Source organism: Sorex fumeus, unplaced genomic scaffold (assembly GCF_029834395.1).
Source record: "Sorex fumeus unplaced genomic scaffold, SorFum_2.1 ptg000125l, whole genome shotgun sequence".
Classification (NCBI taxonomy): Eukaryota; Metazoa; Chordata; class Mammalia; order Eulipotyphla; family Soricidae; genus Sorex; species Sorex fumeus.
The window spans coordinates 5,307,991-5,335,589 of NW_026606182.1; the positions used below are offsets into that span (position 1 = coordinate 5,307,991).

Sequence of the window (27,599 nt, forward strand, 5' to 3'; positions counted from 1 at the left end):
GAGGAGGCCAGGCTGGACAGAGGGCCTAGGGTCACCAGGTGAAGGGAAGTGAAGGTACTAGCCTCGGGGCCTGGGGACAAAGACACGCCTGGAGCGGATGCAAGGCCTGCAGACAAGGCCTAGCCCCCTCACCCCTCCCGGCTGCTGCTGGCAGAGCGGGGCGGGCACCCCAGCGGGAGGCCGTGAGCATTTTCGGTGTGGGGAGATGGTCCCCATCTCTTGGTGGGGAACTGGGGGGGAAACCGGCATCCGAGGGGAGCAGGGGAGCTTCTATCCCCAGGACAAAGACTTGACTGAATATGGCTTTATTGGTGACCTGAGGGAACCCTGGACACCTCCCCGTCCCCGCAGGGTCAGCCTGCTGCAGGGCCTCTCCCTTCAGGAAAACCCACTTCCTAACCCCGACCCGCTTCCATCTCCCCTCCTGGCAAGACCGGTTCCGAATCCTGACTTCACAGTGAGCACCGGGTTGGCAGCGGAAGTTCCGAGGGCTCTGTCACTGTGCCTCAGGGGTCCTGCAGGCTGGTCCAGGTGTCGCCAAGACCGAGCAGAGGCCATGGGGCACCTTGCATTTCCATGAGGACACACGCTTGGGCAGGGGCCGGGTGGCCCCTGGCCTCGAGGTTGGCGGTTGCATGTGGGGGTCTGATGGGGTCGCTGGGTGGTGGGATGCCCAGCTGGCCGGCTAGGTCCTCGGCGCTCGAGGTGGCAGCCCAGTCCAGGCCCAGTCCGTGCTGCGGCAGCCTGTCACACGTCCAGCTCCTCAGTGATGGGTCCGCCCCAGCTTCCGGGTGGGGTACAGGTACCACATGACCACCCCTGAAGGGTTGATGGTGACGGTGACGTTGGTGGTGTGCTTAAGGTTGCTGATGATCGCACCCGTGTAGACATCCTGGGCCTGTAGAGGCGGCGGGGTGATGAGGGAGGCCTGGCCCCGACTCCCCACCGCTGCCCCACAGATGCGGGCCGGGGGTCCAGAGAAAGAGGGTGGCGAGGGTGAACCCGCAGCGAGGGGCAGTGCCTGGCTTACACCACACCCAGAGCTCAGGGTGCGTAGCCTGCAAGGCCCAGGGCAGTGGACAGTGCCAGCCCCTGCCCTGGGGGGCTCGGGGCAGCTGTGGGGGTGTGAGGACCACCCCAGCCGCACATCCTCCGCTCACACTCACCTCATACACCGTGGAGTTGTTGGAGATCAGCCGGTCCAGGGAGATGTGGTAGCGGTATGGCATGTCCGTTCGGCGGCTGAAGAACACTACGGCGAAGGTCCGGTTCACCAGGGGCCGCAGGAACACCTCTATGTGGTCCGGGTCCTGGGCACAGAAGGTGGCAACTCGCTGGGCTCCTCCCCGCCCCCTCCCCAGCTCTCCCTGGAGTGCTGGGAATGCCCCTTCCCTTCACATCACACAGAACCTGGAGTGGGATGGGGCCTAAGCCATAGTCCAGCAGGGAGGGCGTTTGCCTTGCAGGCGGCCGACCTAGGTTCGACCCCCAGCATCCCATACGGTCCCCCAAGCACCGTCAGGAGTGATTCCTGGGTGCAGAGCCAGGAGTAACCCCTGAGCATCATACGCATGACCCAAAAAGCCAAAAAAAAAAAAAAATTCCCGTCTCGGTTTGCTCCCTGGGGGTGCAGGAGGAGCCCCTCCCTCCTGAGGGGTATCGTCCGGGGTACCCAGCGCACAAAAGGGACTGGCTTCTTGGCCTCTGCGTAGCCCCAGTCCCCAAACCCCAGGCGCTGGCCTGCTCTGGCCCTGCTCTTCCCACCAAGGGGGAAGTGGACAGCTGGGCGGAACCCACAGCTCAGCACCCCGGCACCCGCCGTGCTGTTCCCAGGGGGCCTGATGCATCAGTGTCTCCCTTGTTACCTGGATAATTCTGCGCCCCTGGATGCCTCGGGGGTCCTGGTTGATCTTGATCATGAGCGCGTTCTGCAGAATGTCCACGTTCTGGGGGCTGATGGTGCGCAGGTCCGTGGACATGAAGAGCGGGGCCGCCAGGATGGTCCACAAGGCCATCTGGGCGCGCGCCTGCTCGAAGCTCAGGCCGAAGTTACCGATGAGCAGCTGCGGGCAGAGGAGAGGCCGCTGCGACTCTCTCGTCACCCCCGCAGGGTGGGCGGACCAGCTGGCAGCAGAGGTGAGAGGAGAGGGGAAAGGCGCAGGGGGATGCTCTGTCAGCACCACGCCCGGGGGCCCACCGAGTGAACCGAGTCACTTTCCGCCAGAGCCCGTTTCAGTCACGTTTCAGGAGTAACAGAAGAAGGCAGGAGCTCACAGAGGGACAAGCTCAACCACTGAGCTCCGGTCCCCCGGGCACTGCTTTCATCGAGAAGCGGGGGTGGCTGATCACTGGCTCCAACCCTGTCCCCTGTTTGGAAGATCCAATGGGACCTGCGGCCAAAGGCCTCCACAGGAGAATGACGGGCAGGTAGCGCCGGGCTAAGGGCCTTGCAATGCTAGGCTGCCGACAATGGTTTGGCTCGATCCATAGGCACTCACTTTTGGCCTGGTCCTTCGAGCACTGCCAGGGGTCACTCCTGAGCATGTCTGGGTACGGCACAAACTGCCCTCCCCACCAAAAGAAATAAGTGAGAAATAACTTTTTTTTTTTCCTTTTTGGGTTCACACCTGGCTCATGCACTCAGGAATTACTCCTGGTGGTGCTTGGGGAACCATATAGGACGCTGAGAATTGAACCCGGGTCAGCTGCGTGCAAGGCCCTACCTGCTGTGCTACTGCTCCAGTCCCTTACTTACCTTTTATATTTCTTATATTTCATGCTTAGTTTTTTATATTTCTTGCAGTATAGCGGGGGCTTGCCTTGCATGTGGCTGATGTGGGTTCAAAACCTGAGCACCACCAGGGATGATCCCTAGGAGTAAGGCCTGACCACCGCCGGGGTGACAATGACGGGGACAGGAATGCAGCAAACCAGAGCTGGACAGTCTGTGCTCCCGACGCCAACCACTGACCACAGCCGCAGGACCATGGGTAGGGCATTTACCTTGCACAAGGCCAACCCGGGTTCAATTCCAGCATCTCATAGGGTACCCCAAGCATTACCAGGAGTAATTCCTGAGTGCAGAGCCAGGAGTAACCCCTGTGCATCGCTGGGTGTGACCCAAAAAGCAAAAAAAAAAAAAAAAAAAAAAGTCACAGCAGTGGCCCGGAGCCACAGCCAACCCAGGTTCAGTCTCCAGCGCCCTGTGTGGTCCCCCATGCTCTGGGAACCCCTGGGTGTGGCCCTTCCCATAGGAAAGTCACAGCAGATAGTTCTTGGGTCGCAAGGACCAACAGAGGTGCAGGATGGAGCTCAATGGGAGAAGACCCCAAGTTCAATCCCGTGGTGCCCAACAGCACGGCTAAGGAGCAGACGGCCAACAATAAGGGGCCCCCAAGAACTCCGACGGGCAGGGCGGGGGCTCTGGGAACCGAACGGAAGAAATAGGTCCAAGCTGCACCCAATGTGGGCCCCCCGTGCTGAGTGTCCCGGAGCACAGGGTGCTGGGGGACAGGCCCGTGACACCTGGCACCCCTTATTCCTACCATGTCTGGGTCGTTCCAGTGCCCTGGGCCTGCCACGGGCTGTAGGATGTCCTGGTGGGCCATGAACCAGTCCAGGATAGACAGCATGCTGCTCCACGAGTCTTGAATGTCTATGTAGTTGCGCCAGAGGTTACAGATGCTTGCCAGCTGTTTGTAGTCCACCTGCAGGCCAGAGTCCGCCTGTCACACTGGGCCCTGGGGCCTGCACAGGACGCAGCCGGGGGAGTGGGGGAAGGGGAAGGGGGGCTCGAGAGGATCCAGGCCTTGAGAGAGGCTCAGTTCCGGCAAGCTGGGGTTTCCACGGCGCTCCCCACTACATACCCACCCCCCGTTCTCTCAGCCAGAGCCCCACTCTCCGCCCGCGTTCTCTGGCTGCACAGGAAGAGAGGGGGCGTCGGGGAGCCACGCGCTCACCTTCGGGGGGAGGCCCCCTTCATAGGCGGGCCAACTGCAGGAGAAGGCGATGGGGCGGCCGGTGGCATTCAGGGCAGCCGACATCTTGGGGTACCCTAGAGAAGTACAATCCCTCCTCACACTTCAGGATCAAGGAGATCCTGGAGGAAATCTGGGGTCTCAGCCAAAACCTCCCTCAAATGTGAGGAAACGGAGGTTCCAAAGAGGGTTGCAGGGGCTGGAGCGATCGCACAGCGGGGTGGGCGTTTGCTTTGCTCGCAGCTGACCCGGGTTCGATACCCGGCATCCCACATGGTCCCTCGAGCACTGCTAGGAGTGATCCCTGAATGCAGAGCCAGGAGGAACCCCTGAGCCTTGCCAGGTGTGCCCCACCCCCCCGCCAAAAATTGTTGCCACAAACACTTCCTGAATCCCAACCCATACTGATAGGGGATCTAGGAGTCACTCAGTCACCGGTTAGGGGAGGTGGAAACCGACCCTCCCGGAGTCAAACAGAGCCCTGCCAGCCGGCACCCGTCCGCCCTGCTGCCCTCTGCCCCCTCCCCAGACGCACCCTGGGCCCGCTCCTCGGCAGTTGAGAAGCAGCCGTCCAGTTTCAGCATGTCCACCTTCCACTCGGCGAACGTCTGGGCGTCCTGGACCACCTTGTCGAGAGTGGTGCCCGGGTAGCCCATGCAGGTGAAGTTGCCCAAATCCTCATAGATGCCCAGCTTCAGGCCCAGGGAGTGAGCCTGTGTAGGGGAGGGCAGAGGACACTCAGGCAGGACCCGTGGGGAGTCCGGAGGGGCACGTGACCGGGCCCCTTTAAACCCTCCAACCCCCCCTCCCTAGTGGGTCCTACACGCAGGGGTCCTCGGATATGGCCCTGAGCTGCCCTGTCCACCTAAGGTCCTACCCCTCCTCCAACACAAACCTCACCCCACAGGTTGGCCTCCAGGGCTTTCCCCTGCCATCCCTGGGACATGAAAGGTCAGCACTCGCTCTGCTGTCACCTCGAGAACTGCCTCCTGGCCGGGCTCATGCCTGGCATGCAGTTGTTCTCAGTTCTATGTCTGCCACCACTTGGATGGCGCGGGTGGTCGCCACCACTGCTGGGCCTAGTCAGAGCTAAGTACTGCAGGGAGTGGCCCAGGGGCCCTCTGAGCACTACTTGGGAGCCAGAAAAACAAGCAAACAAAAGAACTGCCTCTTGGGGGCCGGAGCAATAGTACAGCAGGGAGGGCGTTTGCCTTGCACACAGCCGACCCGGGTTCGATTGCCAGCATCCCATAGGGTCCCCCAAGGACCGCCAGGAGTAATTCTTGAGTGCAAGGCCAGGAGTAACCCCTGAACATTGCTGGGTGTGACCCAAAAAAAGCAAAAAGCAAACAAAACAAAACAAAACAAAACAAACCCAAAAAACCACTTCCTTTCAGGCAGAGAACCCCCAGCCCCTTCATGAACCCAAACTAATAAATTCATCCACTTTTCCTCCCATCAGGCTGAGCTTCACAGGGTGGAAGGAGGGGCCAGGCCCCGGGCTGGAGTGGGCCCCGGGGCTCACATAGTCAGCCAGGAAGGCAATGCCATTGGGGAAACGCTTCTGATCGGGTATGAGGCGACCCGTGGAGTCGCGCCCGCCAATCCAGCAGTCATCAATGTTGAGGTACACGTAGCCCAGGTCCCGCCATCCATCTTGTGCCAGCCGGTCAGCCATCTCCATGAAGAGCCGCTCGCTGGCCACGGGGAAGGAGGAGCAGCTCAGTGGACAAGGCCCTCCCCCTCCCCCACCCTGACCTCCCTGTCCACAAGCTCTGCAGATACCTCCGATGTTCAAAAGGTGAATCTGAGTTTATTATCAACCAAGGTGAAGACACCAAGGCTATGTCACGGGGCCAGAAGCAGGACAAAGAAGTGGGGAGGGGGTGGGGTTACCCTGGTCAGGGGACCACCTTGCAGTGATCTCCTTTAGATGACCTCAGGGGCGGGGTTGAACACACATCGCCTCAGGGTTAGATGAACTCACTCTAAGCAACCAGGGCCTGAGGCAGCACCAGGTTATCTCAAAGTCCCCTCTGGCTGCTGGCTGTCCTTGGAGAGCAGGGGTGAGTTAAGGGGGGGACTGCTCAGGGCTTATTACTCCTGGCCCTGCCCTCAGGGATCACTCCTGGCAGAGCTCAGGGGACCATAGGAGATGCCTGTGATAGAACCCTGGTTGGCTGCCTGCAGGGCAGACGCCGTCCCCACAGTCCCGGTACCCTGGCCTGCCGCCTTCTTCTCTTCTCTGATCCTCCTCCTCCCGCTCCCATCGCAGGCCTGGTGCGTGCTGTCCTCACCTGATGCAGTTCTTGGGGTCCTTATCACAGTCTGTGTTGCAGCGGAAACGCTCCCAGGCCAGCCAGCCCATGGGTGGCTGCCTCAGGAGCCCATTCTCCAGCATCTGCACCTGGGCCACCAGGGTCAGCAGGAGCACTGCAAAGAGGGCGGGGGGGGGGGGGGAATCGTGAGGGCCTTCATGGCTCCCCCACCCCCACCCCCAAGCATCATGCGGGGAACCAGATCCCTGGGCTAGAGACTGAATCTGGCATTTCAACTTCTGGTTTCTGTGGAAAAAGGGGATGGGGCCTGGGGATGTCTAGGGGCAGGGCAATGGGCTTGGGGCCCGGGGGCCCCCACTTGGTGTGGCCGCAGCAGTGTGGGAACTCACAAAAAAAGAACATCTGAGATGAAATCCTTCCCATACCCCTGCTCAGCGCTCCATCCTGCTCATTTAGAACCTGGCACTGTGGGGGAACAGGACCCCTTGGGGTCTTCACCCTGGGCTCTCTCTGCTGGGGCTCAGACCGGCACCCCTCCCAACCTCCAAGAGGCCTCGGAAGGGTTTAAGCCATCAGCAGGCTGGAACCCTGCCTTTCCTGCCAGAGCGCTTTCCCTGCCAGCCTCCGCTTCTTTCCCCGTGAGATGGAATTGATGGAATTCCTGCGGGGGACTTTATGTGGCTGTCACAGAAGATGCGGTCTCTGTCCTTTGGGGTCTGGAGGGGTAGGGGGAGGTTTCTTTGGGGGAAACTGATTCCGAGGTGGGCGGGATCTCCTTCCTTTTCCTTCCCCTTTCCAATTCCAAGAAAAGAGCGAGAGGAACCAGCCCCCAGGGACGCCCCGGAGCACCATCCCCAGGTGGTGTCCCATCCCCGAGTGCTGTCCCATCCCCGAGTGTCCTGTCCCCAGCACCGGGCAGGTACCTTTCTTCAGCAGCATTGCTCTGGACCCCGCGGCTCAGCACCTGACCTGCTCCGCTTTGGGCACTTGAATGTGCTGGACTTTGGAAGCTAAAACAGTTAGAAAAGTACGGGGTGGGGTGTCACTAGGGGCCCCGCTGCCCTTCCCTGGGCGTGGAGCGCACGAGGCCGCCCCACCGTGGCCACCCGCCTCCCCCAGTCGCCACTTCCCGTTTTCGAATCCTTTCTGGCTTAAGGAATATTCAGCCAGGAGCCGTTGTCCCGCACATCTCTGCAGGGCCGGGAGCCCCAGCACCCATGGGTGGCCCTGCACCCCGCCGGGGGGTCGGGGGTGGGGAGCAGGCAGCGACCAGCTGGAAAGGAGTGGGCCGGGGCCGGGTTCCCGACTCCCACCGCGCCTGGCTCTGTCGGCGCGGGGACCCTCCCCTCCGTTCCCGGGAGCCCCCCGCCTCCGCCTGCGACTCTCACCGCTCCGAACCGCCGCCCGTGCCAGCGTCGGGGGGCCACAGTGCGCGCGCGGCAATCGTGGGGCTCGACCTGGTGTTCTGGGGGCGTGGCCCGGAGACGCCCCGCCCCTGCCCGCGAGCCTATCAGAACGTCCCCAACAAAGCCCCGCCCCCGCGCCGGCGCCGGGCCCCGCCCACCCCGCGCGCTGCCCGAGGCGGGGGTGCGCGTGCGCGCGCGGAACCGGCTCCTGGGGACCCCCCCCAAGGGGCTTCATCCTGGCCCCTTCCGCGGGGTTCGGCCTCTCACGGTGGCGTGAATTGCGGCGGGGGCCCTTGGTTAGGAAGAAATGAGCCGAGGCCCCGAAGTAGTAAGCTGCTGGGGAGGAACGGAAGAGGAAGGGGCGCCGCGCAGGGGACAGCGGGGAACAGACGCCCCCCAGCCGGGTACCCCCGCCGCCTCTCTGTCTCCCTCCCGCCCCTCTTTCCTTCGTCGAGCGCTGATGGAGTCACTGGGAACTTCAGTGCTCGCACCTTAGCATCCCTCCCTGCTGGGCCCGGACCCAGCCCCTGCCCCCTTTTTGGCGGAGGGGGTCAGCTGGGGGCTTCTGAACCCGCCCTGCACTCTCCCTCCCCCCCCCCGCCCCCCAGCCTGTTGGGGAGAAGCGAGTGGGGGCTTCCGTTTGTATCGTTCATTCATAGAGCTTTCAAATTTCTCGCGGGTGCCCCCAGCATCCCCCACCACCAACCAATGTGCCAAGCAAATGGGGAAACCCTAGCCCGGGGCCACCCCTCCATGGACCCCCCCTGGGGTGGCTGTTCATCCTCCCTGCAGTCAGAATTCTTCGTGGGGTTACCAGTTCCAACTCCACCCCTCAACTGTCTGACCCAATCCCTTCCTGCTCCCTTCCCTTCACTCCCCTGCACCCCTTTTCAGCTTTGTGCCTCTGGGCCTTTGCACTTGCGGCCTGTCCTCCCTGCTGGAATGCTCATCCTTCAGGTTTTGGCAGGACTCCGTGCCTTCCAGTTTTGATTTGGTTGATGGGTTGGTTTGGGGGCCACACCCAGTTGTTTACTCCTGGCTCTGAGTTCAAGGATCACTCCTGGTGAGGTTCAGAGGGAGACCATATGTGGTGCTGGGGTTGAACCTGGGTCCCCTGGATGCAAGGCAAGCATCCTCCCCTCTGAATTCTCTCTTTCTGACCCAGTTTCTTCCTCTTTTTTTTTTTTTGCATGTGTCCCTCCTCAGGGAAGCCTCCTGACCCTTTACCTGCAGACAATTCCCCACCCCGCCCCTAACCCCTGACCTGGTGTTTCCAGTGCCTGCCTTCGACACCTGGAGGGGCTTCCAGAAGGAATGGAATAAACTTGAGACCCGGTCCCTAGGCAGGAAACAGGAATTTGGGGACGGTTAGTGCCATGGAGAAAATAAGTGTCCAGGCTGAGACGGAGACTCTCCAGGGTGTGAGGATGGGAAGGCGGCCGGAGGCCTGGCCACCCAGCGGTCCAGGTAAGCTGGAAGGGGTTTCCCGGTTGCAGCCTCGGCGAGCTTTGAGGGGGACACCAGTTTGGTTCTGAGCTGGGGGCGGGGGGTTCCAGGCTGTTTGCCCCTGCGCCCCAGCGACCAGCTGCAGCGGAACCAGGTCAAATTGGGGGTCCAAGGAGGACTTGCAGGCCCCTGGCGGGCAGAGGCGGAAACGGGTCACCGCAGAGCGGGGCTGGGGGGTCTTATCGCGCGGCTGGGCAGCGCGGGTGGCCTCGCAGCAGGCCGGGGGCCCGCCCAGAGGAGGCGCCGGAGCCGCCCCGGGTTTGGGTTTGGCTGTGCGGGAGAAGTGGGCCGGCCGGGCGGGGGAGCGGGGCGCCGGAGGGGCGATCGGGAGGCCGCGGAGTCCTCGGGCCGCCGGCCCCGGGTTCGAGGCTGCCCGCGCCTGCCCAGCTCTGGGGCCAGGAGCGTGCCGGCTACTTCTCGGGCCTCAGTTTCCCGCCCGCGAGGATCCAGGGGGAGGTTTCATGCATGGACCCGAGGCCTGGTGAGTCCCGGGCGGGGAGCGGCGGGGGCGCTCGCGGCGGGGTCCCGGGCAGCGGCCGAGCTCGGGGGTCCCGAGCCGGGATTGGCCCCGCGGGCCCCGCGCGCGCCCGCGGGGAGGTGAGGGCCGCCCGGCGGGCTCCGGGAGGAGGCGGCCCCCGGAGGGCGTGGCTGGCGGGGACGTGGCAGCTGCGGTGCCAGCTCCGGGAAACCGAGGCGCCCCCTGCTTCGGGGCTGCAGCGAGCAGGGGTCCGGAGCCGCGGGGGCTTCCAGCTCGGGCCAGCCCCGCTCCTTCGCCCCTGCAGCCAGAGAATCCGGGAACCCCTGGAGCAGCAGCTTCGCACCCCGGGGCTGGCGGAGACCCTGGTGCAAACGTTTAATGATTCCCCCCTTCCTCTCAGCTGCCGCCCACCTCCTTCTGGACACCCGCCCCGGCCTAGAACGACCCCTAAATTTATTATGAAATTTGTTCCCGTGGGCTGGAGCGATAGCACAGCGGGGAAGGCATTTGCCTTGCACGCGGCAGACCCGGGTTCGATTCCCAGCATATCTCATAGGGTCCCCCAAGCACCGCCAGGAGTCATTCCTGAGTGCATGAGCCAGGAGGAACCCCTGTGCAATGCCGGGTGTGACCAAAAACAAAAAAATTTAAAAAGTTTGTTCCCGGGGTGTCTCCTTTCCAGAACATTGGCTCAGTCGAGCTGCGGGGTCACAGTTTTGCCCATCTGGAAGCTCCAGGTGATACAACAGACGCTTGCTGAGCTGAGAGATAGTACACTTATCAACCCCCCTCCATCCCTGGGCACCCTGTATGGTCCCCCAGCAGCTGTGGGGTCATTCCTGAACCAGGAGTAACCCCTGAGCATCACCCCTGAGCATCACTGGGTGTGGTCTCAAACCAAGCAAATGCTTCCTGAGCCTTGCAGGAGGCAGGATATTCGGGGTCATACCAGAAGCCATAAAACTGTAAGGAGCTGCCGCCAGCGTGTGTGTGTGTGTGTGTGTGTGTGTGTGTGTGTGATATTCGGGATCATATCAGAAGCTATAAATTATAAGGAGATGCAAGCCAGTGTGTGTGTGTGTGTGTGTGTGTGTGTGTGTGTGTGTGTGTCCCGATTGTGCAATTGCTCATGCACAGCTCTCCTGGGTGGGCCTTGGTGGGGGCCCTCAGTGCTCAGAAGGCAGAAGGAGGTGGTTTCACTGGCTGAGGGGGGTCCTCATCACTGAGGGGCCTTGGCAACTGTTTTGCAGGTGCTCGGGCACTGCACTCCCAGGGCTGAGCTGAGCATCCGGACCAGAGAGGCCCAACACCAGTGAGGTCTGCTGGTAAGTGGGTCACTGCTCGGTTTTGTCCCGGGCGGTGTGGGGGAATCAGGAAGCCAGGCTCTTCTCCCTCCCTGGCTGGGTGACCTGGGCCTTGGGGGTTCCTGAGTCAGGACCCTCGGATCAGGTGCCACTTTTGATCCTTGGAGCTTCATGAGGAGGAAGGTGACAATTACAGCCATCACCCCCAGTCTCTCCTGAAGGCTACAGGCTCTCACTAAAGCATAACTGTGCCACTGACAGATGGCAGGGTAGCTGCAGGTGACAGCTATGGCCCCGGAGGGCCTCAGGGCAGGAACTGAGGGGGCCTCTGATTAGGGAATGAGCTAAATTCACATAGCTTTTTTATTGGGGGGGGGGGAGAAGTGGGGTCTATTTTAGTTCTTCTGACCCCTTTTTATTCATCACAATCAGGACCACCCTGTTGTTCGTCGATTGCCTCGAGCAGGTGCCAGTAACGTCTTCTTCGTCCTAGCCCTGAGATTTTTTTTTTGCCTTTTGGGTCACACCCGGCAATGCTCAGGGGTTACTCCTGGCTCATGCACTCAGGAATTGCTCCTGGCGGTGCTCAGGGGACCATATGGGATGCTGGGAATTGAACCCGGGTCAGCCGCGTGCAAGGCAAACGCCCTACCCGCTGTGCTATCGCTCCAGCCCCAGATTTTTTTTTTTAAAGTGCCATATTCAAGGCTTTTTCAGGGTTAGGAGAATGAGACCCATCATTGTTACTGGTATTTGGCATATTGGGTATACCACGGGGAGTTTGCCAGACTCTGCCGTGTGGGCAGGTTACATTTGGTAGCCTGCCAGCTTGTCCAAAGTAGGAATGAGATGATAAGATGATAAGCTTCCGGGAGCTGAGTGTGATAATCTCTGGATCCTGGCCGTTGTTGGAGTTACACGGCAGTTGGTGGGTGTAATTGTCTAGTTACTGGCAGGTCCAGTCCCAAACCGTGTAGGCTTGGAGATCTCAGCCCCGGGTCCCACACACCTGGGTTCCTCTGCCAGTTCTTTTATGCGTGAGGCTCATCCAAGTGTGTGGAGAGTGGTCCCAGCATGGCCTTGGCCTTTTTATTGGATTTTTAAAAAAGCAGTTGAGGGGCTGGAAAGATAGCACAGTGGGTAGGGCGTTTGCCTTGCACGCGGTCGACCCGGGTTCGATTCCCAGCATCCCATATGGTCCCCTGAGCACTGCCAGGAGTGATTATTGAGTGCAGAGCCAGGAGTAACCCCTGTGCATCGCCGGGTGTGACCCCAAAAAGCAAAAAATAAATAAAAAAAATAAAAAAGCAGTTGAGCGCCTGAGGTATAGTACAGGGATCAAGATGCTTGCGGTGCATGCTTGCTCAGGGTGAATCCCCAGCACTGTGTGTGGCTTCCCCCCAGGCACTGTCAGGACTGGCTCATTGAGCACAGAGCCAGGAGTAAGGCCTGAGCACTGCTGGATGTGACCCCAAAACAAAAACAGAAAACGATGGGACTTTGGGTTGCTGGATTGGAGATCCTAGTCCTCGGGGTTAGACAGCTGCACCCACAACCCTGGTTTGAATCCCTGCCCTAAATATGGTTCTCCAAGCACTCCCAGGAGTGACCCCCTGAGCACAAAGCCCGGAGTAACCCCTGAGCACCACGGAGTGTGTCCCAAAACAACCCCTCATCCTGGACGAAAAGTGCTTCAATACCCTGCCACCCCTCCTCAATGTGACAGTCATAGCTTTATCTGCATCCCTGAGGCCGGTTCTTCCAGCCCTTTCCCACAGGGAGATAAAGACCTGAGGCCACTAGGCAGGGGTGCAGGCTGCCCTCAGATCCAGAAGGCCTCTCCCGCAACCGCCTCTGCCTCTCCCTCCTCCCAGCAGTCCTCCCCCGTCCCCCTCTCCCTCCTCCTAGCAGTTCCTCCCCATCCCCTCTCCCTCATCCCAGAAGTCCTCCCCCCAACTGCCTCTCCCTGCTCCCAGCTGTCCTCCCCCGACCACTTCTCCCACCTCCCACTAATCCTCCCTCACCACCTCTCCCTCCTCCCACGAGTCCACCTCGACTGCCTCTCCCTCCTCCCACCAGTCCTCCCCCTGACCGCCTCTCCCTCCTCCCACCAGTCCTCCCCCTGACCGCCTCTCCCTCCTCCCACCAGTCCTCCCCCTGACCGCCTCTCCCTCCTCCCACCAGTCCTCCCCCTGACCGCCTCTCCCTCCTCCCACGAGTCCTCCCCCTGACCGTCCCTCCCTCCTCCCACCAGTCCTCCCCCTGACCTCCTCTCCCTCCTCCCACGAGTCCTCCCCCTGACCTCCTCTCCCTCCTCCCACCAGTCCTCCCCCTGACCGCCTCTCCCTCCTCCCACCAGTCCTCCCCCTGAACGCCTCTCCCTCCTCCCAGCAGTCCTCCCCGCTGACCGCCTCTCCCCTCTCCCAGTTCTAGGAGAGCCATGAAGCTGAACGAGAGAAGTGTGACCCACTATGCACTGAGCGACTCCCCCGCCGACCACAGGGGCTTCTTGCGCACCTGGGGGGGACCAGGGACTCCCTCCACCCCCAGTGGCAGCGGCCGAAGGTGCTGGTTTGTCCTCAAGGGCAACCTGCTCTTCTCCTTCGAGAGCCCAGAGAGCCGCACCCCGCTGGGCCTGGTGGTGCTGGAGGGCTGCACGGTGGAGCTGGCCGAGGCGCCGGTGCCCGAGGAGTTCGCCTTTGCCATCCGCTTCGACGCGCCTGGGGTGCGCCCACACGTGCTGGCAGCGGACGGGCCCGCGGCCCAGGAGGCCTGGCTGAAGGTGCTGTCCAGGGCCAGTTTTGGGTACATGCGCCTGGTGGTTCGAGAGCTGGAGAACCAGCTGCGTGATGCCCGCCACAGCCTGGCCTGCCACCGGCGCGCCTCCTGGAAAGCTGTCAGCTCCCGCCACAGACCCCAGACTCCTGACGGCTGCTCAGAGGCCTTGGAGAACGGCCACTCCCTCTCCAGGGATTGCAGCCCTCTGGGCTTGGTCGGGGAGGGGGGCAGCAGGTCAGTGGGACGGGGCCTGGCCGAGTGGGAGCTGCAGGGCCCTGCCGGTCTCCTCCTTGGCAGGGGACAGAGCCCTGTGTCCCCCGAGACTTCCTGCTTCTCCACCCTGCACGACTGGTACGGCCAGGAGATCTTGGCACTGAGGCGCGGGTGGCTGCAGAGAGTCCAGGGCAGGCAGTCAGGCGACAAGCAGGAGAGGCCCTGAGCCAGGCCCTTCGGGTTTGTCCTGCTGGCCAGGACACCCAGGCCCACGCCCGCGCCCTCGCGTTTTTACACTTTAATGTTTACTCGTTCCCCAAGTTGCTGTTTCTTACGGGGGCGTTTCCCCGCTGCTTTTCAGCCTTCCCCTGCTCCTGGAGAGGCCCAAAGCATCTGCACTTCCCAGCCCTTCTCCCCTGAGGCCTGGAGAGAGGAGGTGCCATAGCTCAGTTGTCAGTGCAGGAAATCCATCTCGATGGTGCTGGCCCACCCGTGACTTAGGGGCAAGCAGTGCCTGTCACGCCCTGCCCTTACCCGACGAGCCAGGTGCAAGATTGTGTGTGCATTCAAGTACCAGCAGTTGTCTGCAGCCGAGGCTTAAGAGACCAGATTTCCTGAGACCTTGCTCCCACCGAATGGTGAGAAGGTGGGGGTGGGGAACCCCCTCTTGTACAACTTGGGTGGGGCCCTTTGGAGGAAGAGGGGCCTTCAGACAACAAAGAGAGTTCTGTTCTGTTCCCAAAGTGCTGGGGCCCCTGGCTGTCCATCAACAGGGCTCGACATCCCCCCAGGGGTGCCAGTTGCTACGGTGATGGCAGAAATCTCCCTGTACTCTGCCCTCTGCCCTTGGCAGCCCAGGAGACAGCCAAAGATGAAGTTTATTACTTGGTTTCTTCCCAGTCCTGGGCAGAATCCCTAGAACCCTGGTAATAAACTTCTCACCAGGCCCCCCAAGGAGGCATTTCTGGTCCTGTCCACCGCTGGCGGAATTCCCAGCCCTGCTGCCACTCCTCTGTGTATCTGCCAAGACTCTCAGCTGTTCAGCAGCAGGAGGACAACTATGGTTCTTTCCTGAATGTTCTGGGAGGCAAAGTCGCTGGGCTGAGAGGGCCAGGAAGTGGCTGGATGAAGATGCAGAGCCTGGTACAGACCAACTCCTGCCCCCATGCCCACAATCTGCCCTGTCTTAGCCCCTCTCTCCCTTACGGGGCTCCTTGGGTGGTGAGACCAAGGCCCAACGAGTTCCAGTGGCTTCAGCTGGGAACCTCAAGTCCAGGAAGCTGAGATGCTGCCCAGGGCCCAGAGCTCCTTCCTGCTCCCCATGAAGAAGGTTGTCTTAGCTCCACAGCACCTGTCATATACGCAGACACTACAGGCTCTTTGATCTTGTATTTTTTATACGAATAAAAACTGATTTTATTATTCATTTTTAGTTGCAGTCTGTATCAGCAATCACCGGGACAGTGGGTTTGAAAGCAAGCCACAATGCCTTGCACCTGTTGACCGGGGTTAAATCTCCGATATCCCGTATGGTCCCCCGAGCTCGCCAGGAATGATCCTTGAATGCAGAGCCAGGAATAAGCCACGAGCACCGCTGGGTGTGAGTCACAAACAAACAAAAGACCCCATCCCCACCCTTTCAGACACATCTTTTTGGATCACACCCAGCAATGCACTGGGGTTACTCCTGGCAGTGCTCAGGGGATCATATGCGATGCTGGGATTCGAACCCGGGTCGGCCGCGTGCAGGGCATACGCCCTCCCCGCTGTGCTATCGCTGCAGCCCCCAGACACATCTTGATGGATAACACACACCTTGTCACGGATATGAAATTTCAAACCATTTAAGTATTGGGGGTTGGAGAAGTTCAGAATAAACTTGGCCGCTATCTGAAAAGGATCAAAAACAAAAAATACAGTTGTCGGGCGCAATGAACGTGATTTCTAAAAATTGCAACCACCATCTACCGTATTGCGGGCAGTATAAGGGCAAGTACCCGGGCTCCGCAGCAGCCACCACGGCCGGGGGGGCGGGGCCCGCGGTTGCGGCGGCCGCGTGTGACGTCACCACGCCGGCTCTCCGATTCCCCGCCTCTTGCCCCGGCGCCCCGGCGACGTGTGCACTGCGCAAGCGCGAGGGCTGGGCCTCGCGTCCCCGCCCTGAAGTCTCGCGAGGCTTGGGGCGGCGTTCTTCCGGAGGGCGTCGCCGAGGCAGGGCGTGGGCGTCCCCGTGCCGGGCCAGGGGCGGAGCTGCGCGATGGCGTCCGGAGCGGCTCGCTGGCTGGCATTGGCACCTGTCCGGTCCGGGCTTTTCCGGCGCGGGCAGAAGCTGCAGAACGTCGGAGATGTCTCCGCCGGAGCGGGCGGCTCGGGTCGGAGCCTGGTACCGTCGAGGTCAGTCATCGTTACTCGCAGCGGCGCCATTTTGCCCAAACCGGTGAAAGTGAGTGTCTGCCTGGAGGCGGGGCGAAGGGGCTGAAGCCAATCGCATGGGGCGTGTGCGCGGGTCGGCGCTGATTGATAGGAGCAGAGGCCAATCGTTCGCCTGCTTTAGACCGGAAGCCGGATCAAGGACAAACAAAGTTTTGCGCTAATGCGCTGCTAACTTTGACAGGTGGGAAAGAAAAAAAAAAGAAAAGTCGCGTTCCGAGCCCGGCGTTGCGCTGCTTGGGCGCTTGGAGACAGAACAAGGGGAAAGAGCCGAGCAAGGTGGCATTTTGCAGTAGTGTCCCCTTGAGGAACATGTTTTTGTCCGGAGCCACAAGACTCGGCTTTATGCGTCCGCTATAGATATCATGCCACAGCGTCGTCTCCCCTAGTTGATGAGATGGGAGGAGTTTGTAAATAGAGTACGTGGGACACTTCATGTCATTTTCTTTGCCCCCCCCACTCCCCGGGGTGCTCAGGGTTCACTTCTGGCTCTGATGTCAGGGCTCTCTCCTGGCAGGCTCCGGCACCGTATGTGGTGTTGGGGGTCCAGCCGCGTGCAAAGCCAACGCCTTACTCGCTGTATTATCTTTCTGGACCTCGGACCTTAAGAGCTTATTTGGTTTTGGACCACACCTAGAGGTGCTCAAGATTCCTACCCGCTGTACTGTCTCTCTAGCTCCATTTAAAAAAAATGTTTTGACCTATTAAATCTATGTTTTTGCACTTTCGAGAGGTTTGCAGAGAATCAGCGTAATCACTGTTTTTACCCAATACATGGGGGCGTGGTGCGCAGGGTCTTGAAGCCCGTGTCTCGAGGCTGACTTTGGACCTGGAATCCGACTCCCTGCACGACCCATTACAGGATGCTTTGTGCCCTCAGTAACCTTTGCTTGGATACATCCAAGCAAAATGCAGACAGACCCTAATACTCTCAATTAGTCTGAGGAGTTCAGGGTTTCCCAAGAATCGGGGTCTATGTTGGGGAAAAGCTGTCTTAGAAAAGGCACAGCTGGAAAAGTTCTCTGAAACTAGGAAAATACAAGGAAGTAATGAGATTTTATTGAAACTTCCCCCAAGCCATTGCAATAGCCAAATGTTAAGGAAAACTTGTTTTTTCAAGACAGATGTATGTCCAACTAATGGGACAAATTAAAATGTCTCAGGCACCAGGGAAACTGTTAATTAAAAACCTGTAAAAACACACCTTCATGTTCCAGCTCTTAGCACCGTTTGCAGTGCAGTTCCTGTACCTGCAAGTAACTATCAGGTTTAGAAAGCCTTCTATTTTGATTTCCAGTATCCACCTTAAGACCATATAAAACCATTTCCCCTCTTCTAATTGGTTTCCAAGGATTTTTAAATCACTTCTTATGCCGGGTCTGGGCTTCACAGCAGGCTTGCCCCGAGAGCGCCAGGCCTTCCTGCCCTAGCCGAGTGGGCGCTGGCCTCAGCTGCTCTCTGGCCCTCCGCAGATGTCCTTCGGCCTGCTCCGCGTCTTCTCCATCGTGATCCCCTTTCTCTATGTCGGGACGCTCATTAGCAAGAACTTTGCTGCTCTGCTTGAGGAACATGACATTTTTGTCCCAGAGGATGACGATGACGATGATTAACAGGTACGTTGCCTTTCCCCTGTGAGTGGAGTGCCAGGCTCTCAGCTGTGGCAGTTTGTTTTTTTTCTGGGGGGGGGGGGGCCAGCCAGTGGTGCTCAGGGATCACTCCTGTGGGCTCGGGGGACTATCTGGGGTACTAGGGGTTGAAGTCAGGTCAGGCAAGAGCCCGAGCCCCACTCCGGCCCCATCAACTGCGATGCAGTTTGGTTGCTTCCCCTGCTTGAAAAATATTTTGCTCTGTTTTGGGGTGTGTTTTTATGTGTTTACCTGTGGGGATCAAACCTGGGGCTCCCACATGCAAAATGTGTGCTCCGGCCCTTTGAGCCATCCCCGCCACCCCAGCCGTTTGGTCTGCCTTTACTGTCTTGGAGGAGGGGGAAGTACCAACTTACAAACATACTGAGATCTCTTCCAGCCTGGCAGCCTCTTCATTTGTCTTTCTGAACCCTCCTTCTCTCAACCCTCAAATTTCCATTGGTGGTTCCCTGTGCCTCCCACCCCCAATGCAAACAACTTTATTTCAGCAGGTCTGCATTAAAATTTGGAAGCTGCCAGTCCTCAGCAGTTGGCTCTGATTTTTCTTTTTTAATTGAATCACCTTAAGGGCTGGAGCGATAGCACAGCGGGTAGGGCGTTTGCCTTACAAGCGGCCAACATGGCCGACCCGAGTTCGATTCCTCCGCCCCTCTCGGAGAGCCCGGCAAGCTACCGAGAGTATTCGATATGCCAGACACAGTAACAACAAAGTCTCCAATGGAGACGTTACTGGGCCCGCTCGAGCAAATCGACGATCAACGGGAGGGCCTTTACCTTTGAATCACCTTGAATTACAAATTCACAAAGATATTAACGATCGAGTTTCAGGTGTATATCATCCCAGCACCAATCCTTTCACCAATGTCTACTGCCCTCCACCAGTGTCCCGTGTCCCTCCACCCCCCGGGCTGCCTCTGTGGCAGGCACTTTTCCCTTCCCCCATTGCCCCAGTGTTCCCTTCCCTAACTTGTCCCCTTCACTCCTACTCCAAGACCCGTTCTCTTGCTCATTATTTTCATTGCCATTGGGCATGTGATATTCCCCTACGAGGTTTTTTCCTGTCCCATATATGAGAGAGGTCATTCTGAGTCTGTTCCTCTCCCTCTGGCTGCTTTCACTCATTGGTTTTGATTTTTTTTTTTTTTTTTTTTTTGCTTTTTGGGTCACACCCAGCGGTGCTCAGGGGTTGCTCCTGACTCTGCACTCAGGAATTACTCCTGGTGGTGCTGGGAGACCCTATGGGATGCCGACAATCAAACCTGGGTCAGTTAGTACCCGTTGTGCTATCGCTCCAGCCCTCTTTTTGATTTCTAAGCTCTGCACAAGTAGTCTGCACACAGGCGCCATAGCCTAGCTCCAGAAGACTTTTCACCTGCACCCAGAGCCAGTGTCAGCTTGCTTGTGCTGACTTCTGGTGCTCTGATAAGCGCTTGACGCATTGCTAGTCAATAAAACCCCATGATTAATCTGGCACTCAAGGCTGACCACACCTACCATCTACACTCCCAACCACAAACCTCTCCCGGAATTCACTATTTCTTGAATTACACTCCATTTATTTGTTTTGGGGCCACACTTGGCAGTGCCCAAGGTTTACTCTGGCTCTATCTCAGGCTCCGAGGAACCCTGTGCTGGGCTGGGGAGCGAACCCAGGTCCGCCGTGTACAGTGCAGGCAGCTTCCCTATTAGACTTTCTCTCCAGTTCCAGATTACGCTGTTACCCAACTTGAAGCATGGCTTCGTTGTTCCTCCTAACTGGAAGGTTGTTCTTTTCCCTCTTAAATCAGGCTTTCTTTTTAGGACTTTATTTATTGGGCCTCATAAGCAATGATCAGGAGGCCCGAGGGCCCCTCCGGAGTTCTCGGCCAACCGGGCAGTGAGGGGGTCCAAGGATGCAGTGCAGCTCAGGTCCTGTGGTGCCAGGTATTACGCTGGGGTCACCCTGGCTGTGCCAGAGGGGGTAGGGAAGCCTCCAGGGCAGCACCCGGTGGTGTCTGTGGACTATGTGAGCAGGGGATCAATCCTGAGTCATCTATATGTAAGACATAAGCCCTATACTCTCTGGTCCAGGAAGCCTTTTCTTTTTTTCTTTTGGGCTACATCTGGCAGTGTTTGGGGGACCATGTGGGATGCTGGGGATTGAATCTGATGAGTATTCAGGAAATGAATGAAAATATGCCCCAAACCATTTTCCTGCCTTGTGTGGTAAAACTACAGTGGGATTCCTCTAGCATGTGGACGGAGTACTGTTCTGTTGCCCTAGGATGTGGACAGGACTGTTCCTGCTGCCCTCTAGGGTGTGGACAGGACTGTTCTGTTGCTTCGTTCATTCACTGCTGCTTTCCTTCTTTTAGGGCATGGAAGAGGTACAGGAAGACAGAAGCCCTCAGTTCCTGAAGAAATGCTGATGCTCACAGCCTCTCCTTCAAATCAGTGACGCCTCATGCATGGTCTGTGACCACACCCCAGATCCATAGGGCCTGTGAGGTTCCCTGAGCTGTGCTGTCCTCTGAACGCCATCAGATTATAAATAAACATAATAAATATCAGCCGTGTAGACTGAGTGATGGCTGATTTCTCAGCTCAAGGCTCTGGTTACCGGTCTCGTCCTGTTCTTTACTATCTGAACAGAGAACTTTGACTTGTAACCTCTATCTCCAGGGCCCTGTACGAAGCCACAGAGAGAAATATGGGGGCCCGGAAACTACTCTTAACATTTTCCCCTCACTAAAACTACATGCGCTTTTTAAAATTGTTTTTTTTTTTTTTTGCCACACCCAGCAGTGCTCAGGGCTCTTCTCCTGACTGCGGAGGGATCACTCCTCGCAGGACTTAGGGGACCATATGGGTGCCAGGGAATCGAACCTGGTCTGCTGCAAGTAAAGCAAGTGCCCTAGCTACTGTGTTATAGCTCCGGCCCCAAAGCTAACTTTTTTGCGTGTTGAGCAACACTGGTTAGTTATTACATGCCAGTCATAAGGAGTTTTGATAACTAAAAAATTCTGAGGAAGGTCATTATTTGAATTTTTAAAATTGGGTCCCTTCAGGACACAGAGGTAGTACTGGAGTTAAGCACTGGCTTTTCATGTAGCTGGCCTCAGTACTGAAATATGGTGCCCCAAACCCCACCAGGATCATCCCCACGGACAGCTGTGGCCTATAAAAGAACCAATAAATCTGAGTCTCTTCAATAAAAAAAAACAATATATGAGTTATTGTACTAAAGCTTTTGGAATTTGTCAGATGATGGCACCTCTGGAATGAGTCCCTTTCTTAAGCATTTACATGATCCAGGGAAAGAAAGCGAAACTGATCCAAAAGAAACAGATCAAGTTAACTTTGGTCAAGATTATAGCAGGGAGGGCATTTGCCTTGCATGCAACCGACTGGGGTCTGATCCTCGACATCCCATCTGGTCCCCTAAGCACCACCAGGAGTAACCCCTGAGCATTGCCAGGTGTGACCAACTATGACCACCCCCCAAAAAAATTTTTTTTGGTCTATTCTGTTGGGGCTGAAGTGATAGTACAGCAGGTAGGGCGCTTGTACACAGCCAACCTTGGTTCAATTACCAGCATCCCATAGGGTCCCCCAAGCACCACCAGGAGTAATTCCTGAGTGCAAAGCCAGGAGTAATCTATCTCTCTTTCCTATGCATTGCTGGGTGTGACCCAAAAAGCAAAAAAAAAAAGTATTTTGTCATAATGCTACACCTCAGTTTGTAAAAACATCAGCAACGTTGTGTACAGCATAGAGCTCTCACCTGACTAGTTCATTTTAAGGACAGGCACTTGCTACAGGTTGCAGGGCAAGGCCTTCCGGAGCCATTCTCTCAGCAATCAGGGAAGGGCCCGTGCGGCGTGTCAGCCCACCTCTGGGTCTGTGCCTCTGACCCTCTGGACAGCGAGAGCTGGCTGATTGGGGCGAACTGTGCTGTAGTGCCAAGCTCTCCAATCCCGGAGGCTGTAGAAAGCCGGTGAAGTTAGCAAAGTCAGAGGCAGCCGAGCTTATTAAACCCAGCGTGACAGTTTCTGAGCAGATGGCCTTACCCTTCCTGTTTACCCACATGTAAAGCTCCGAGAAGAGGGAATCTAATTTACAGGGAAGAACAGGTGGTGTGTATATGAAGACCCCACTTGTTCTGGCAAAAAACTAGAAAGCCTGCAGGCGGGGCGCATCCATTTGGTTCTCCAATGTAGCGCTACCACAGAGTGACCATCACAGACTGGGTTTATTTGTGCTCTAAAGTACTTAAATAGCAACATGCATCTCTCCACGGAGACTTCACGGGTCGTGGCCAATGTAGAACTTGGACAGGAAATCCTTTGGCCTCGGCGTTTCTGTTTCATGGAAGAACCGCATAACGTGTGTCCGCTGCTTCCACACTTTAATCGTTTCCTCCAGTTCCATCTTTCCCTGCACATGTGGGGGGGGACAAGTGGTCAATGGAAGGGACACAACACAAGGTCAGGGCTCTGGGATCTGCTCAGGTCTGGCCCGGACCTGCTGAGTGGCCCAGAGAAAGGAACATACTCAGACCTAGACCAGTTTCTGCATCTAGAAAATGAGGGAGTTGAACTAAATGTTGATCTGGAGGCCTTCCCATGGCTCTCCTCTGGCTAACTGGCTTTAAGAGGTTTCCAGACCACTAGCAAGCCCTGCATGCCTGGCTTCATTTATGTTTCTGCTTAACAGTCCTTTCTTGTTACTTACCGGGTCGTGCTGAAATTCTTAGGGATGCTCACGTGGCTCATGAGAGCCCAAGATTTGATTCCGATTTCAGAAGACTCACTACTGGCCTGCATGGTGCAGTTCTTAAGCTGGCAATGGGGAGAAGCTGTTGCCCTTGGGGGATGACGTTCGGGAGAAGTTCAGAGTTTCCTGCTGCTCTCTTGGCTTAGTTCTTTTTTGTTTTTGTTGTTTAGGCCATACCCAGCAGTGCTCAGGGGTTTACTCCTGGCTCTGGGCTCAGGGATCACTCCTGCTGGGCTTGGGGGATCACACGGGGTGCCGGGGATCGAACTTGGGTCAGCTGCATACAAGGCACTCACCTTACCTGCTGCACTTTCTGGCCCTCTCTTGGTTTACTTTTAAAATGCAAGCCCTACGTGAATTTTTTCCCCCCTTGAATAATCTGATTTTCTATTTAACCAGGTGATAATATCCAAATTCAGCTGTTCCTTGAAAATTAAGCATCTGCTTGCTGGCCTCGTGGGCCTTTTAAAACCTGGGAGACTAAATGTCCACCTGGAAAGAGAGGACACGGCACGCGGCTGTGGTTCAGTTAGTTACCTTAATGACCAGCATGTCCACCACCCTGGGGTCTGTGACGTGGGCGTTCTTCTTAAACATTTCTCGGACTTTATCCCGACCCTGCTTCACAGTGATGTCCAGCTGGAATAGGTGCACTAAGAGAGAAAACACGACGCAGGGCAGAGATTACATGGCTGCTCAGGTGTTCAGGAAGTGGCGCAGTACCTCGACACTGAACAGACAGGTGGTCATTCATTTCATTCACGGAATATAAGCTGGACCCAAGCCAGGTGCTCGAGAAGTTGAGAAGACACAGGACGCCGCAGATGCTCCCAAAGAGCTTCCAGTCTGGGGAAGCCAGTGCATTTTGACAAGGAGAGTCTAGTTCATGAGCACAAACTGGGGCTGGAGCGATAGTACAATGGGGAGAGCGTTTGCTTTCCATGTGGCCAACCCAGGTTTGATCCCCAGCATCCCACAGGGCCCCGGAGCACCCTGCCAGGAGTAATTCCTGAGTGCAGAGCCAGGAGTAAGCCCTGAGTAAGCCCTGGGTGTGACTCAGAAAGCAAAAAAGAAAACAAAAAGCCCAAACGAACACAAACCACTTGGCTTAATTCCCTGCTCTGTGGCTTTGAGAACGCGAACTTCTCTGTGCCTAACTATGAAATAACTGAGAATTGAGGATCACGGTACCCTGAACACCAGCGCTGTTTGTATCGATTCTGAGGTAGTACAGGAACTTGTGAAGAGTGGCCGGTGTGAAATACTCAATATTATTAACCCTGTTAGTAGTCTGTGGGACAATTTGCAAAAGATGACAGGGTCGAAACATGACAAACATCTGTACTCCACGCAGGCTTTGAGCTGACAGACATGGTGGAGCGCCTGCAGGCATGACAGCGTCTCAGCGGCAGTTACTAACTACTCTGTTAGGTGACTTGGGGGATGGAAAGACGTTTCAATGGACCCTCTGTTCTCTCGGGCGGGAGAACCATCCACGAACACAAACATAAAACCACAGCAGTGCCTTAGATTCTGGGACTTTGGGGCAGGTACACAGACATCCTGGGAAATCAGCTTTCAGTCATTGGTAGTGCCAGCCTCTGGTAACCTTCCCTGGACCTGCTGGGCCTGGAGGGGAGGGCAGAACAGGAGAGGAAGAGAGGGGGCCCTTCAGCTGCGGGGGCAGTGGAAACAAGGATGGGGCTGGATCAAGGATTGGGACGGAGGAGACCCACTGAGCTGTGGTCATTCCCTCGACATCGCTACAGAACTGACACAACTAGGAGAGCCACAAGGGCTATGTTTTGCTTTGGGTCCCACCTGGCGGTACTCAGGAATGACTCTTGGCAGGTTCAGGGAAGCGTATGGGGTGCTGAGGATCAAAGCCAGGTAAACCATGTACGAGGCAAGCACCGTCCCTGCTGTGCGCTCACTCTGGCCCCTGAGAAGGCCTAGTGACAGAATTGACAAAAATTAAAGCTGGACTCTTGAGTACACACCTACCGGCACTTACTAGGCCATAAGCCAGAACAGAAGACCACTAGAACTGACCTCCTGGCTTGCAGGGAACTGCTCGCAGAGACAGGAGTCTTCACTCTCTCAGGACAAGGCACCCAGCAAGCGGCTCCCACTCTGGGACCTGTACCTGGGTGGTGGTGGGACTGCTCGCACCATGGGAATACTGAGCACTGCGATGCCAGGTTTCTCCCCAGAGAGCTGGCAGGGCCACCACCGCTATTTATCAGGAATTTCAGAAAAGAGCAAACCAAGGAGTAGGTGCAGACAGAGAAGCAATGCAAAGGAGCAGGAGTCCCAGAGTGGAGCATCTCACCACTGCCGGGATTGAGGAAGCGCTGTGGGTCCTGCCTTATGTCTTAATACCAGCATCCTACCAATGTGAGCCCTGAATCTAGGGTGTCTGTTAATTTACGTTTCTGTTTTTGGGCTCAGGCTTAATCCTGGCTCCGGGCTCAGGGATCACTCCTGGTGGGCCCCAGGGGACATGTGGTGCTGGGGTTGGCCACGTGCAAGGCAGATGCTTTACCCGGTGTACTCTATTGCTCTGGCCCTTGCATCTGGATTTGTTCCCCTGTTCGCCACCTGCTGCTCCTTCCTGCAAGGAAGGAGCGTGCTGCTTAGCAAACAGCCCGTTTTCAAACATATGAATGTGCACACATGGGTAGTCACTACACACCCCTCCACACCAACACATCCATGGTACCTCGCCTGACTATACTTCACCCCTACACTTATTCACCAGTTCCCTGAGGCCCGTGAATTTGCAGTCCCTGAACTAGGTCACTTACAATTGTTCCCTCTTGTGGGTTTAAGTTCCACTCATCAAAGAACTGGTTAGGCGTGGACAAAGACCCCTGCGAGAGTAAGCCGTGCAAATAACAGGAACAATAAGAACAGCGACCGCCTTTTAATAAGTTCCCCAGGGTCAGGTCCTATCCTAAGTGCCTGAGTTATACTAATCAAATATAACTCACGTCTCTGAAGGAGGTCCTGTTATCAACCTCATTTTACAGAAGAGGAAACAGAGGCACACGCACCACTAAATAAATTGCTCAAGGGGCTGGAGCAATAGCACAGCGGGTAGGGCGTCTGCCTTGCACACGGCCAACCCGGGTTCGACTCCCAGCATCGCATAGGGTCCCCTGGGCACCGCCAGGGGTGATTCCTGAGTGCAGAGCCCAAGTAAACCCTGTGCATCGCTGGGTGTGACCCAAAAAGAAAAAAAAATTGCTCAAGGACACACAGTTAGTGAGGGGCAAGGCCTGGAATCAAATTCATGCAACTAGCATCTCAGGCTGCCTCTCATCCAAGGCAGGAAGTGACAGCCCCGAGTGGGTACCATGGACTCCAGTTGCTTAGAAACACTTTCTGTGCTCGGACAAGCAGGGATGCTAATGTGAAAATACCCAGTCAGCCAAATATCCACCAACTCTGACATCTCTACTGCCCATGACAATTTGGGGAGTGGGGGGGGGGGCGGGGAGGGGGTGTCCCCTAACTAAAAATTTTTCCATCAAATACAACAGGAAACGGCATGGGGCAAGTTCTGGTCAAACCTTTGGGTGAACAGCCATCCATCCATCCATCCATCCATCCATCCCTTGCACGAGGAGGGGGCAGGCGCTGACCCAGCTAGGGGACAAGGTTGGGAGACGGGCGGGAGGGGCTGGGGAAGGCACCCGCTGACTTACAGGATGACCTTGGGCAAGTCCCCTCCCTTTGTTTCTGTCTCTGCGGGTGTTGTGGGGACCAGATGATGGCTCAGATCCTACACGTGGCTCGCAGGACCTCCTGGTCAGTTATCTCCAGGGACACGCGAGTTGACCTGAGCGGTCCAGAGCCACCACGGGGCTGGTTCGGGGGCGCTTGACTTTCCCTGCAAGTGCCTCCGCTGTCTCACCTGTGCAATGAGCATGTCACAGACGGTCCCTGTTCTCCCGACCAGGGGGTTCGATTTAAAAAAAAAAAATGCGGGGGGGGTTGTCAAGCGATTTTCCAAATCGCCGTGGTGGGCGCCGAGGCGCGCGATTTCGCAGGTGGGACCCCGCTGGTCTGACCCACCCCCAGGGTTGCTGCTAGGACGGATCCACCACGGTTAGGGCGACCCTCCTCCCCTCCGGGCCCCGGAGGCGTCTCTGCCCCAGCTGGTGACCTCGGCTGGACCCGGGAGAAACGGGCGGCCGGGACGGCGGCGACCTTGGGCAAGCTGCCCCCGGCGGGGGGCCCGAGTGCGCCGCTGCCTCTCACCGGTGTTCGGCACCTCCCGATACCAGGCTCGGTAGAGCTCGCGCACCCTCCGCTTGGCCTCGTTCATGTCCCGGCTGAAAATGGGCTTCACCGCGGTGCCGGTCCCCGCAGCGGCCCGGCGGAGGCCGCTCGCCGCCATCTTGCTCGAGAAACCTCGTCCCAGTCCCCGCCCCTTTTTTTAACCTCGCGAGTGCGGGCGAAGGGCGAACGTCCCTTCCTATTGGCTGAAATGGAAAGCCACGCCCCCAGAGCCGGGGATGGGCGGGAGGAGAGTTTGCTGAGGCTCTCTGATTGGCGGGGAGGCCTTGCTCTCGCAGGCGAAAACCGCGCACGCCCCTTCGCGAGACCGCGAGATCGGCCGTGGGTCGCGAGGACTCGCCGCCAGGGGGCGCGCGGACGTCAGGCTGGGGAGCGCCGGGTCGCCCGACCAGTCTCTGCCTTCGCTCGCGTCGCTCCCGCCGCCGCCGGGCACCTCACACGCCCCTCAGGTGGCGTGTGGGGGACTCGCGGCCCCGAGTCCAGCTTCGCAGGACGCGTGCTGAGGCCGAGCATGGCGCCGGG

At 57.6% G+C, this 27,599-nt stretch overlaps 4 protein-coding genes across 5 annotated transcripts; 2 read left to right on the plus strand and 2 right to left on the minus strand.

Moving 5' to 3' along the window:
- Window positions 1-406: 406 nt before the first annotated feature.
- Window positions 407-7,709, minus strand: NAGA (alpha-N-acetylgalactosaminidase). The gene is made up of 10 exons (XM_056137519.1): window positions 7,645-7,709; window positions 7,180-7,266; window positions 6,275-6,410; window positions 5,503-5,674; window positions 4,513-4,690; window positions 3,960-4,054; window positions 3,546-3,707; window positions 1,866-2,063; window positions 1,167-1,310; window positions 407-898 (listed from the first exon to the last, which is right to left on the minus strand). The coding sequence occupies exons 2-10, from the start codon at window positions 7,193-7,195 to the stop codon at window positions 764-766; spliced, it is 1,236 nt and encodes a 411-aa protein (XP_055993494.1). The 5' UTR covers window positions 7,196-7,266; window positions 7,645-7,709; the 3' UTR covers window positions 407-763.
- A 194-nt stretch (window positions 7,710-7,903) lies between these two features.
- PHETA2 (PH domain containing endocytic trafficking adaptor 2) lies at window positions 7,904-14,200 on the plus strand. 2 transcript variants are annotated; one of them, XM_056137538.1, is made up of 3 exons: window positions 7,904-7,990; window positions 10,897-10,971; window positions 13,378-14,200. In XM_056137538.1, the coding sequence occupies exon 3, from the start codon at window positions 13,391-13,393 to the stop codon at window positions 14,165-14,167; it is 777 nt and encodes a 258-aa protein (XP_055993513.1). In that variant the 5' UTR covers window positions 7,904-7,990; window positions 10,897-10,971; window positions 13,378-13,390; the 3' UTR covers window positions 14,168-14,200. The 2 variants fall into 2 exon arrangements, with proteins under 2 accessions (XP_055993513.1, XP_055993514.1); XM_056137539.1 differs by lacking the exon at window positions 7,904-7,990 and adding an exon at window positions 9,482-9,649.
- A 1,923-nt stretch (window positions 14,201-16,123) lies between these two features.
- Window positions 16,124-20,566, plus strand: SMDT1 (single-pass membrane protein with aspartate rich tail 1). Its single transcript, XM_056137525.1, has 3 exons — window positions 16,124-16,384; window positions 17,844-17,984; window positions 20,372-20,566. Exons 1-2 carry the CDS (start codon window positions 16,199-16,201, stop codon window positions 17,979-17,981), a joined length of 324 nt encoding a protein of 107 aa, XP_055993500.1. The 5' UTR covers window positions 16,124-16,198; the 3' UTR covers window positions 17,982-17,984; window positions 20,372-20,566.
- Window positions 20,567-22,229: 1,663 nt separating this feature from the next.
- On the minus strand, window positions 22,230-27,212 carry NDUFA6 (NADH:ubiquinone oxidoreductase subunit A6). The gene is made up of 3 exons (XM_056137534.1): window positions 27,039-27,212; window positions 23,310-23,425; window positions 22,230-22,433 (listed from the first exon to the last, which is right to left on the minus strand). Exons 1-3 carry the CDS (start codon window positions 27,175-27,177, stop codon window positions 22,302-22,304), a joined length of 387 nt encoding a protein of 128 aa, XP_055993509.1. The 5' UTR covers window positions 27,178-27,212; the 3' UTR covers window positions 22,230-22,301.
- Between the last annotated feature and the right edge of the window lie 387 nt (window positions 27,213-27,599).

Excerpts from the sequence above, each read along its gene's own strand:
- NAGA (XM_056137519.1), bottom strand. Across the intron at positions 4,691-5,502 it reads TTGCCTTCCTGGCTGACTAT|GCTCACTCCCTGGGCCTGAA; the intron begins GTGAGCCCCGGG and ends TCCCCTACACAG. Across the intron at positions 2,064-3,545 it reads ACTGGAACGACCCAGACATG|CTGCTCATCGGTAACTTCGG; the intron begins GTAGGAATAAGG and ends CTCTGCCCGCAG.
- PHETA2 (XM_056137538.1), top strand. The coding sequence starts at position 13,391 with ATGAAGCTGAACGAGAGAAGTGTGACCCACTATGCACTGAGCGACTCC.
- SMDT1 (XM_056137525.1), top strand. The coding sequence starts at position 16,199 with ATGGCGTCCGGAGCGGCTCGCTGGCTGGCATTGGCACCTGTCCGGTCC. Across the intron at positions 16,385-17,843 it reads TTTTGCCCAAACCGGTGAAA|ATGTCCTTCGGCCTGCTCCG; the intron begins GTGAGTGTCTGC and ends GGCCCTCCGCAG.
- NDUFA6 (XM_056137534.1), bottom strand. The coding sequence starts at position 27,177 with ATGGCGGCGAGCGGCCTCCGCCGGGCCGCTGCGGGGACCGGCACCGCG. Across the intron at positions 23,426-27,038 it reads TCGGGAGGTGCCGAACACCG|TGCACCTATTCCAGCTGGAC; the intron begins GTGAGAGGCAGC and ends TTTCTCTCTTAG. Across the intron at positions 22,434-23,309 it reads TGGACATGCTGGTCATTAAG|GGAAAGATGGAACTGGAGGA; the intron begins GTAACTAACTGA and ends CCACATGTGCAG.